Below are 12007 nucleotides of genomic sequence, written 5' to 3'. Positions count from 1 at the left end.
GCCTCTCGCGTGAAGATCCCCGGTGTGCGCTCCCCATCCTTTCAGGGAGGCATCCGTCGTCGTCGTCACCTGATATGCTGGGGTCTGAAAGTCTGCCCGCCGCGAGATGCGCGCGGGTGCCCCACCATCGAACAGCTTGGCGGATACTTCGTTGAGCGAGATCTTGTCCTCGAAGCTGCCAGTCGCTTGCATCCAACAGGCGTCGAGAAACTCCTGCAAACGACGCATCCGAAGTCTGCACAGGCGCACCAGATAGATGCAGGAGGACATCATCCCGAGAAGGGATTTGATGGACCTCACTCTGGCCACGTCCGTGGCCAGCAGACGCTGTACCTTGCCCAGGATGGCCTTCGTTCTTTCCTCCGACGACGACGAGGCCAATCGCGCCACTGTATCAAGCTTGGCTCCCAGAAACAGTGCGACCTGCGATGGGACCAGGTGGGATTTGGGGAAGTTGATGGAGAATCCCAGGTGCGTGAGCAGCTGGACGGTCTTCGCCGTGTGTTCGACGGCGAGCTTCCTTGTTGCCCGGATGAGCCAATAGTCAAGGTAGGGGTAAAAGTGGATCCCCTGCAGGCGCAGCCGCACCACCACCAGTGCTAGGCACTTGGTGAACACCCTGGGAGCCGACTTCAGTCCGAACGGGAGGGCCTTGAACTGGTAGTGCCGCCCTTGGAACACGAACCTGAGGAACTTTCTGTGCCTTTTTAGAATGGGGATATGAAAGTATGCATCCTCCAAAGCAGACAACGATATAAAGTCACCTTCGTCAAGCTGTCCCAGCACGTGCTGGAGGGTGACCATCCGGAACTTCTGTGCCTTGATGTACTTGTTCAGTCGACGCAGGTCCAGGATGGGGCGCCATCCGCCCATCTTCTTTATGGTGAGGAAGTATCTTGAGTAAACTCCGGAGCCCCGAAGCCTCTTTGGAACGAGCTTGATGGCACCCTTTTTGAGCATCGCCTTTACTTCCAACAGTAGTTGAGGGACGTGGTTTTCCTTCCAGGCCACGGGTGGAATGCAGGGACACTTTAGGAATTCGAGTGTGTGCCCCTGGGCCAGGGCATCGAGCACCCAACGGTCGGGGTGGGGGCCCGAAACCACGGCCGGTTCAGTCTTGCTTGGCCGCCGCCTTGGCCCCCTTGGCGAGGTCCTCCCGACTTGCCTCGTCCCCTGTAGGCTTCTTGCGACGAGGAGCAGGCCGCTTGACGGTACGTTGAGGAGCCGCCGCCGAATCCCTTGGAGGCACCTTGCTTGCCTCCGGAGTACCGAAAGGACGGACGTCGTCTTTGTAGAACTCCCAAGGCCCGAGCCGTCTCCATGTCGGTCTTGATGGCCTGAAGGGACTCATCCACTGTCTTCCCAAACAGGTTGTTCCCGTCAAAGGGCATGTCCAAAACCTTGGCCTGTACATCCTGGCGGAAATACGTCGCATTGAGCCACCCCCGCTGTCGAAGGCAAACACTGTTGCCCAATTGGCAGAAACCGGTGTCGGCAATGTCCGTGGCCACCGTTATGGCATGGTCAGAGGCCACCTCACCCCTCCAGGGTGGCCTATGCCCTCTTATCGTCCGGGAGGAAGTCCAACAGGGGGGCAATCGTGTACCACAACTCCCCGTCGTAGCGGGCCACGATCGCTAGGGCATTGACCGCCTTAATAGTCGTCGCCGCCGAGATAACTCGTTGTCCCATGGACTCCAGCTTCTTTCCCTCGCCGTCCGGCGGGGAAGTAGAGGACGAGGCCGATGCCCCCCACCCCCCTGCTTTCTTCTTGGCCGCTGCTGAAACGACCGAATCCGGGGTCGGTTGCGCTCTAAGGCACAAAGGAGCGGCATCGGGGACCCGGTACTTCTTCTCGTACCGGTCCCTCTTAGCAGGTGTCGCGGATGGGTTCTTGAGGAGGGCAAGTCCCTCGTCCCAGATGTCATCCAACAACGGCACCGCGAGGACCGTTTTCCTTTTGGTCTCACGCTGTTGGTAAAGGAAGCCTTCCTTATTCTTCTCTTCGGGGCAGAGCTGAAAAAGCTTGGATGCCCTGGCGATCATGCCGTGAAACGAGCCAATTTCGTCGGGAGGGGACGCCCGTTGAATCGGCGACGGGAGATCATTCCCGTCATCACCACCGTCATCATCCGTCCCCGTCATGGCCATATCCGTCCCAGTGTCCCCCCTCGGGGTCGGGAAAGGAGACAAAGGCTGAGAGGGCCGTGGCTGAGAAGGAGGGGTTGGATGGATCCTTTACCTTTTGTTAGGGGGGGCTTCCCGACGGACTCGGCTGTCGGGTCGTCCGTCGGAAGCAAGGGCAACCTGGTCCTCATCTCGGTGCATAAGGCCTGGATTGCTGTCAAAATGGCCACCGAGTTGTCTTGTGGCCCGGGCTGCGATGGACGCGACGGTTGCTCCTCCTCCACCGGATCCTCGTCGGCGTCACCCTCGCTCTCGTCTTCCCCCTCGTCGGGATCCCTCCTGTGGCGACGGGCCTCCTCTATGACTTCTACCGGTTCCTCCACGGAGGTTGTGTCTGTGTCTTTAAGGCCACCGCCCGCCCCCCCCTCTTTTTCTACGGGGGGTCTTCTCGATGGGCTTAAAAGAGGCTTCCCTCTGCGGGGGCAGGGAAACTCTGGGCCCCGAGGTCACCTCCACTGGGGGAGCCTCCACAGGCTTCCCCAGGGCTGTAGCGATACCCTCAATAGAGGCCTTGGCCGGGTGAATCAAGGCCTTCACCACCTTGGGTGCGCTTGAGGCCTTCACCTTAGGGGCGACGGTCACCGCCTCGTACCCCTTCGGCAGGTTCCTTCGAGATCGACCGGGTTCTCAGACTTTCTCTTCCCCGAGCCAGAGCGTTGGCTCGTGGTTGATTGCGTCAGTGAAGGTGCGCCCTGCCTGGCAGCTGAGGAGCCCGACCGTTCAGCGCTCCCGGACCCGCTGTGCTTTGCCTTCTGTTGGGCCACGTCGCCGGGGCGCCCTCACAGGACTTAGAAGACTGCTCGGGTTTCTTCTTATTCTCACCTGCTGGGCTCTTGCTTTCCAATCTGTTGGCGAGACGGGTCCGACGGTCCCTCATGGTCCGTTCCAACATGTTCATGCAAAACGCACAGTCCTTCTCCACGTGCGATTTGTCTTCATGAAGGCAGTAGAGACACTCCGAGTGCTCGTCCTCCTTGAACAGGTTCTGTAGCTTGCATCAAGGGCAGTTCCTGAACAGCTTGCTCGGTGTCGAGCTTCCTTTCTCCTGGGCCATGGTACACGAAGTAGGCCTCAGAAAACTTCTGTAATCCTCCAAGAAGCATAGCTCGATGAAAACTTCACCCTTGAGGGGCGTAGAAGATTCCGAAACGGGTCCCAGTTGATCGGAAGTAGAAGCGGTGGAGCTTGAGGCTCTATTTAATTGAAAAATGAGATAAATCTCTTTGAAAAAGTGCGAAACGCAGAAAAAGCTTGAGAGCTATAGCACAAGGACTCCCAACACTTGAACGTGCGGTAAAAATCTGAGGATGGCTGCCAGAGGCGTGGCTTAGGGAGAGGGCAGTCATTGGCTGGGGGCAGTATGACCCAGAGACCAGTGATTGGTTACTAAGAAAGACAGATCAGAAACTAAACTGACACTGATTTTTTCTTTACTGAGGATTCCCAGCCTGACGGGGAATATTCATGAGCATGTGAATCCATGCCAGACCCCATGCTGGAGAAAGGCCTATACCAATACTTGAGTGACCTAATCCGCGAGACCACTAAGATGTGCTCAAACCAACTGCCTTGCTATTCCGCGCTTCAACCTCCAGAGATCTGGTGGTCGTAGCTTCCTGTTCCTAGTCTCTAAACTATGGAACTCACTACCTAATCCTCTCAGAGGTGAACCTACCTTCCCGGCCTTCAAGCGCAAAGTCAAAACCTGGCTGTCTGCCAAAGACCTGCCTTGACCGTACGTGCCTATGAGCTACAACTTTACTGTTAAGAGCCCTCTGTTATATCCTTTACTGTAATCTGTACATATACTGTATTTCTTTTATAAATTGTATATTTTTGTATAATGTGTATTTTCTCTCCTGATGCAATGGCTATATATTGTATTTCTCCTGTAGAATTTCATATATTCTCTCCTAAAGCAATGACTGTACATACTTCACTGTTCTGTTTTTATGCTTGTAACTAAGTGACGCGCCCGGATGCCCTGGGGCGCTATATGAATAAAATAAAAATACTAAAATACAAGATACTAAAAATGCTAATACCATGAGAAGTGTTGTGTAGTCTCCCACAGGGTTACAACATCAATTCTTGCCTAACAGACAATATGGCGAGTCACCCATAAAAAGATTAAAAGATTCTGCGAGTGTGGGAAAAGGGTCCCACTCACAGATGTATAAGGAAAAATAATCCACCAGTAAAATCAAAATGTTCTTGGGTTGACACAGTTCAAGATGATTTATCATTACTATGACAATGTTACCAACAGTGAGGGAAGAGCCCGAACCGTTGCTGTCCTTTGTAGCAATGCCTGGCTGAAACCAGTTCCAACTGGGCGGCAGGCAGTCTGGAGGACTGCCAACCCCTGGATGATTGACAGCAGTACGATTGTGAATTAATGAAATTCTGCATAAAAGGTGAGGAATTTGAGGCTACAGACAAGGTCGACCACAGGAACAAGACATCCGACTAAGAGGACAAGCAGAGACAACAGTAGCACCTTCCAGGACCATGAAGGCACCTGTGAAGCCTTGCAGCTGTGCTGACCCCGTTTCCACATCGACAGGGAAGATCCGCCAAGGACGACTTCCTCCCTTAGGATGGTGGGACCAGCTAGCATAGAGACAGGCTTCATTTTGGCTCAACCCCGACTTGCTGCGAACTTCCTGGTCTGCAATATCCCAATACCTGTGGTGACTGAATCATCATAGTGTGTATCATCTTCTGAAGAGCGAATCCGTCTGAAACTTCACAGGAATACATGGGGTCCTACAGAAACAGGAATTCTTTGTCAACAGTCCTCTCATCAGAGTTCAGGACTGAGGAAAATCCAACCGGGGATATTTGTTCCTCCTTGGTACCGAGAAAGGCACCAAAACCACAAAGAGCCACTGAAGTGAGTGGAATCCGTTGGTGCTGAGTCCCACTCCAGAGTACTGCCGCAGAAGCCTGCCAAAAGGTCCCCCCCCCCTTTCGTCACCACGACCAAAGAGCAGGAATCTGGGTCTGCATCAGAGCATCAGAAAGGAAGCTAGCTGGAAAATAATCTTCAACTTTAAGGTACTGTGGGGCCTCGTGTGTAACTACCGTGTGCACTTTTTGGTGCTTCCTGGCTTGGGAAGTGCTGCTTCCACCCATCCAGAGTTGACCTCAACTCACGTGTGCAGGCCTTGCAGCTTGTGCACCATCAGGTAGGCTCCTCTTGAGCTCCTGGAATTCTTTAAGAACGACTGACTGTGTGAATAACTTTCTCTGAAGAACTGCATCAGAACTAGAACTTCCAACTTAACTTTGGTTATCCTGGTTCCCTAAAGGCTCCTCTTCTCAACCCTATTGGCTTTGGCAGTGCTGGTTCCTTCATAGGCTTTAAATCGTGTAACACTTTTTTTCTGCTGTGAAACAGACTACATACATCCTTCTGGACTATTTTAACAGTTGCTAATGTGTGTTCTAACTCACACTGAAACGTTCCCTCCCAGAAACAATGGGCCTCATTACGAGTCAGTCGGTCCGGAAATAATGGTGGCGGTAAACCCGCCGCCACCGTTGTTTCCGGACCGGCTGATCTCGAGTTCTGCAGGCGGGAGGTGTCATTCCCGCAAGGTCTGAACTGGCGGGTTTAACAACACCCACCTGCAGGCGGACGTGGAAACACCGGCACCATTACAAGATGGTGTCGGTGTTTCCACTTCCCCATCGAGTCCTATGGGACTCCATGGGAATGGGGATTTACCGAATTCCACCTCCGGAATTACCGGGTCACCAGGTTGTAATGCCCCTTGATTCCGGGAATCACAGAGGCGGAATGGTAATACGAGTCCGGCAGCAACCTGCCGGAATTTCCGGCAAGGTTACTGCCGGACTCGTAATGAGGCACAATGTGTAAAGGTGATCGATATATATCAATCTAAATCAAAATGCTATTACTGACCTTTATTGATATCACTCTGTATACTGGAACTGTGTAGCATAGAAAGACATTACTCGCATGCATTACTGATTCTGAGAAAAACCAGCAGGTGTTTCACAACCTAGTCCTCAAGGATCCCATACTCAGGTAGTCAGGTGGCTAGGATCACCTGAATAGGGGGTGCTCAGGGAGTTGGGGAGAAGTACCCAATGGTGAGACATGGTATCCCATTTTTCCACAACCCCTCTAATCCCGGTTTATTTAGTGGGAAGCTACAACCCACATAATTCCCCCCCATTTTGTCTTGAAAAAAGTACTGCACCAAAGAAGATGAGGAATGTCGTCAACAGGATTACCTCCCCTGACTCGCATTGACCCTGTCAGAGTCAGGCAAGTAGCTGTAATAATGTGCACCTGCCACTTATTAAGACTCCCTGTGAAAATAAACAGTGGCGCGCACAGGCCCACTTTGAGCGAGGCTGGATACGAGAAGGAAATGTTCTTCCGAGGCTGGTGGGAGTTGGAAAGCCAACGGGCCGATAAAGAGAAAAAAACAAAAACACAAAAACACACACACACAATTGAGAGGATCAAGAGCTAACCAGGCAAGACTTCCAAGCATTCGGGAAGCCGCTAAAGTTTGAAAAGCAGATCCAAGAGAGCGGAGGAAAGAAACCTTCCAGGTGCCAGGGAACAGCCAGCGACACTCATGGGTGAACGGCAGAGTTGGGGAGGAGCAGAGGTGGTGTTGGTAACAGCTTTGAGCTTTGGGAAAAGGTGAAAACCTACCAGTGAGTTATTGAGCACAAAACAAGTCTGGTTGATGTTAAAGAGAAAGTGACTGATTAGAAAGTTGAAGTTTGCGCGTGTGTCGATACAATGTGAATTAAGACGACAATTGTTAAAAGAAAAGGATACAAAGTAGCAGATTTGTCCTGCGAGAGGAAGTCGCACATTCAAAAGTCTGTGAAATGTTATTACCTATTTGAAAGATATTATAAGCAGAGATCAAAGGAAAGAAAGTTGAATAAGATCAAAATTAAATATGTGAATTGTGAAATATGCCAAAAGGGCAAAAGTCGTATATAAGAACTTCTGAAACAGCCAAGAAGGCAAGTGAAAGAGAATAAGAACTACAAGAACTACAAGTAGCAAGGAGGCATTAGTGCTGCAAGAAAAGATTGTGAATTGAAGGAATGTGGAAAGAGGTCCAAGTGGTCACGCAGTGTCATGAATCACAGGGTGCCCCCCTTTTGGGCTTCATGGTCCTGTCGCAACGGGCTTGTACACATGAATACTTCCAATATGGCCGTCCAGCGTATTTCCTTCTCGCTCCATGCGTTGGACGTAGCCTTTCTCTATTTCTAGACCACGCCTTCCGTGGCTCCGCGCACCTCAATGCTATTGCGAAGTAGCGACCAGACGTGTGCTCGGTAGCTCGCGGTTCTTCTCTTTTTCCACACCCGCTTTCCCTTCCTTGACCTCCCCCTTCTTCTTACCTCCTGGATTCGAGTTCTAGCGAACTTGCATTGCCTCCTGGATTCCTGGATTCGGCCTCCTGGAAAACTGAACGCATTCTGGATTCGGCAGAGACACGGGCCGCCTTCTTCAAAACCAGCTACATCCGTAAGAAGGCATCAACCAAGGACGCTGGTAAAGAACGGACTCAGGTGAGAAGGAGGGCACTCCTTGACATGCAGAGGTCTAAATCAATTCCTTGCCGTTTCAAAAGTGTTCGCTAGTGAAATATATCTTGGATAAAATGTGTGGAAGAGAACCCCCACGGAAAACAAGACATGCTTCAGCCCGGCAGAGGGAAGCTTGTGCATAACTTTAAGAAATTGAGAGCATATGAATTGGGTATTGATGGCAAGGCAGGTGAAGCCTAAGGAAGGGATTGAGCTACCAGAAGTTGAAAGCCTAAGATTACTGTTGAACTGTACCAGTAAACCAAAGTGTGCAATACTGATAGAACTGTGGCATGCACCCATCCTTTGTTTATTGAGAGACTCTCTAGACCCTGTGGGGTTGAACCTGGGGAAGGGAGTTGGTGCTGAAGCCATTCTGACATTCCTTTTTGACGCACTATTTTCCTTTTTGTATTCCCTTAACACATTTGTTATCTGAGAAGGAGGACAAGGTTAGGTTTTCTTACAATAGGCCTTTTTATTTTTACCAGACTGACTTGGACGTATTTGTTATTGTTGAACGGTCAAGATTACTCTCATTTTAGAGTTAGGACAAGTCAGGAATTCTACCATCCCAACCAAATTCATAAATAAAGGTTTTCAAAACTATCCATTGTGTCTGGCTCTACTGCTCGATACCATGCCTTCCTCACAATTCTCATATTAATTTAAATCCATCCTCTATTGAATGAAATTATTAGTTGCTGCCTTTTTAGTTTGATTGATTTGGCTTGTGTATATATAAATAAATAATGTAATATAACTCTAAGTGTCAACTTGGATCCTTTTGTTTACTGATTTCAGTGTACTGCTCTACAGGCCACATTACCCTATCCAAGATGTGCCTGGCTGCTCCGCCACTCTACTGACTTGTGTAGTACAGGCCTATATTAAGAGTTGGGTCCCTAATACGGTCACGCTGCCTGTCTTGGGGTTTCCTTACCAGTTAGGGCACTCCCCGTCCTGGAGGCTGAACCCGCGCTTCCGTCTTCGGGTTGCTCAGCGCATGCGCGGGCGGCCGCTCTCCGCGCATGCGCCGTGCGCAGAGTGCTCGATTCAGGGAATCCTGCGGCCCAAGCCTCGTTGTGGGCTTACCAATGTCTGGGAAACAGCACGGCTTGCGTTGCAAGCCTCCCAGGTGTTGGTGGTCACATATAAGGAGCCCCGGCCCTTATCCAAACCGCGTCTCAACGCGGTTTGGTTCGGACCGTGTCTACGCTGGTTCTTAGTCTACTTGCCTGTTTGCTGAGATATTCTGCCTAGCCCTGTTCCAGTCTGCTTCCTTCTGGTTCCCTTCTTGTTGCCTTCCTGTTCCCTTCTCCTTCCTGGGGTTTGGTTCCTGGATCTCCCTGGCTCCCTCTCTGGTTTTGGGGTGGTTCCCCTTCAGGCCTTTTTCCATTTGGTCCTGGGTTCTACTGCTCCTTCTGGTTCTCCTTGCCTGCCTGTGTCACTTGCTGCCTGTTGCTGATACTTCGAACAACTTTTCAACCTCAGCCTGCTGGTCTTCTTCATACTTCATCTGGAGCCTATTACCTTCGGTGATCCCAGAACTATCGACAAGGAGGCTCCCCCTGTCAGTGCTTGCACTGTCCCGACGCAACGCTAACCAGGGGTGAGCGAACCCGTGGCGTTGGGAGCTGGTTCACCTCCAATCCGGTTCCATTCGGGCTGGAGCTGAGCTGGTTTCCTGCGCCATCACTTACGTCTCCACGGAACATCAGACAGTCTGGCATCATCTTCGAGACCCCAAACCGGACGAACAGGTACGCAGCGCCCTCGTGACGCTATCTTTAACAAATACCAAGAGACAAGTCTTATAGAGGCCCACAGCAGTCGGACTTCAGAAAACCTTACCCAACACTGACAATTATTTCCTCCAGTACAGGAGCCTGCAATGTCGCATCATCTTAAAGTAGAGCATAAAGTGAACTAACTGTGGCATGAGTATTATGATCAATAAGCAATTGCCTCAATGGTTTCGAAGGGACATGCTGCTCTACTCGAATCCACACATAATTCTAAATCTAAGCAAGAGTGCTTACGGATAGCGTGAAATGATTTGCTCATTCCTGCAATTCAATTTCTAGAAAGAGAAATGTTCTGCTGTGGCAGGCTTCACTCGCATCGAATTACACTGGAGCTTGCTAAGAGAACACACATCGGCATGAGCCAACATCCATTTGACAAATGGCAAGTTCCACATTGAAATGGGCTTCTCCCATAATAGATAACTGCATATACATTTGTAATGGCCTTCTCTAAAAGAACAGAATTAGCTTTTCATTCTCAGTTAATGTCCTTCATGTTACAATCCAAGTTGGCCACCTTTGCAACTATGTCCTTACTTAAGGCCTTAAACATGCAATCATTTATTTCCCCCCCCATCTTTAGATTGTTTCCATTCCAGTTTGACAGCGGGTGGGGATGAGCAATTAGGTTTGGGTTTGAACAAGAGGAGCATGCGACTTACATGAAGCAGAGGGGTTTCAACAACCTCCCTTAGTTTCTCGATCTGTTCTTTGCACCCTCCAACATCGCTGTAAGTGACATCAGGTTTCTCCTCCACCTAAGAAAAGACCAAAAGCAGTTTTTTTTTTTAAATGAAAAGGCCAATGTGTGTCCCAATAAAGTGTCTGAGTTTAGTGATGCCAAGAGCTAGTAGTAAACAGATTTTTACCTGCATCATGGTAACGGTTGGGTCAATCTTTGGAGGCAGGGGAATGTGGATCTGATACTTATTTCTATCCACACTAAAAAACAAAACACAAATCAATGCTTAAAGAAACCATTCCTGCCCATGAACCGCCTTCACAACTGTCACAATTTCCAATATGTCATTGGGTGCCACCAGGTAGACAAATGCAATACTGGAATCCAGTAGCCCAATCACAACAGGAACATGTACGGGAAGTAGCAAGCATTTACAATGTATTCATACATTTTATGTTAAAAACTGGGGTTGAAAAATGTTTAAAAACACAATAATTATTTAGAAAAAAAGAATAAAGTTCTCGTGCTCTGCCAGGCAATGGATCAGACAATACAAATAACATGAGAGAGGAAACCAAGAGGGGAAAGGAAAAGAAATGGACGAAGGTAAAGGAAAGGAGAAGAGGAAGAGAAAAGGGAGGAAAGAAAGGGAAAAAGTTAAGAAAAAGTAAACATCAAAACATTCTTTATTTTGGATACAGGTATCCAAAACAAAAGCAGCATCAATACAATCAATAAATGTGTAAAAACATAAAATGTGTTGACTAAAAACAATTATTAAAATCAATATTCACTCTGGCCAATAAGACAACATGAACATCCTAGACTTAACACGCTGGGATTCATTTGGTTTACCAATAATTTCTTGAAATAAGTAGCATAAAGTGCCCATATATTCTATAAACATCAGAAGAAATGCTTACACCAACATTGATAATCTAGGAAGACCTACTGTGAGACACTCATGGTGGCAACAATTAAGACAGACAAGTGATCACAGTTCAAGGGTGTTTATTGAACAATTAATTCTGTATTCATGGTGAAAAAAATGACTATTCTAAACCTAAGATGGGAGCAAGCATCGACCATCAAATGAAGAATAAGCCAGGGAGCAACCGTCGTCCATCAAAAGACAAATAAGCCAGTCCTAATGCCTGTGTGTCAAAATAAAAGGCCTATACTAAAAAAAAACTATTGACAAACCTTACAACTAATACAAAAAGGAGTGTGGGATAGTTCTCAAGAAAATAAACATGTGTTCTCAAATAATATGTCAGGATGCGGTAGCCTGGGCCAACCTTCCCCATGTTTTGTGCACGGGGTAAGATGGGAGTTTGTAGCACGGTACAGTCTTGGGCTTCTCCAGCATGAGACGACAGTTCCAATGGTAGCTTTCAGGAACGTTGATGGCCAAGTCTCGTTTCACTTCAAAGTCTCTTGCCTTAGAGGGCCGGACATATTCAGCTAACAAAACAAAAGTTTCTTTAACAAATGAAAGTCCGGAAGGGTGCTAATGATTCAATCCTGGGTCCCCCTCTTCTGGGCACAGACCCTTCTCCGTTGTATTCCTCAATTTATCTGCCAGTTATTTTCTTACTTGACGTTTGGATGATAGCGTCACCCCTGGAACTCCCTCTGCCGGGCTCGTACCCCTCTTGACTGGCATTACTTGGGTGAAGGCTTCACCTCTCTAAAATCTCAGCCAGATCTCCCTTGGTCAGGCTCAGACCCT

At 49.0% G+C, this 12007-nt stretch overlaps 1 protein-coding gene across 1 annotated transcript in view; it reads right to left on the bottom strand.

Moving 5' to 3' along the window:
• PSMC2 (proteasome 26S subunit, ATPase 2) overlaps positions 1–12007 on the bottom strand; it is a 233299-nt gene that overhangs the window by 106742 nt on the left and 114550 nt on the right. Inside the window, exons 6-7 of the mRNA XM_069628069.1 lie at positions 10463–10535; positions 10256–10351 (exon numbers count right to left, since the gene is read on the bottom strand). Of these exons, the coding sequence (XP_069484170.1) occupies positions 10256–10351; positions 10463–10535 (169 nt within the window). The remainder of the gene's footprint in view (positions 1–10255; positions 10352–10462; positions 10536–12007) is intronic.

Source organism: Ambystoma mexicanum, chromosome 12 (assembly GCF_040938575.1).
Source record: "Ambystoma mexicanum isolate Mex_15411 chromosome 12, UKY_AmexF1_1, whole genome shotgun sequence".
NCBI classification, from domain to species: domain Eukaryota; kingdom Metazoa; phylum Chordata; class Amphibia; order Caudata; family Ambystomatidae; genus Ambystoma; species Ambystoma mexicanum.
The sequence above is the reverse complement of the archived record's forward strand: the minus strand, read 5'-3'. Positions and strand labels throughout refer to the sequence as shown.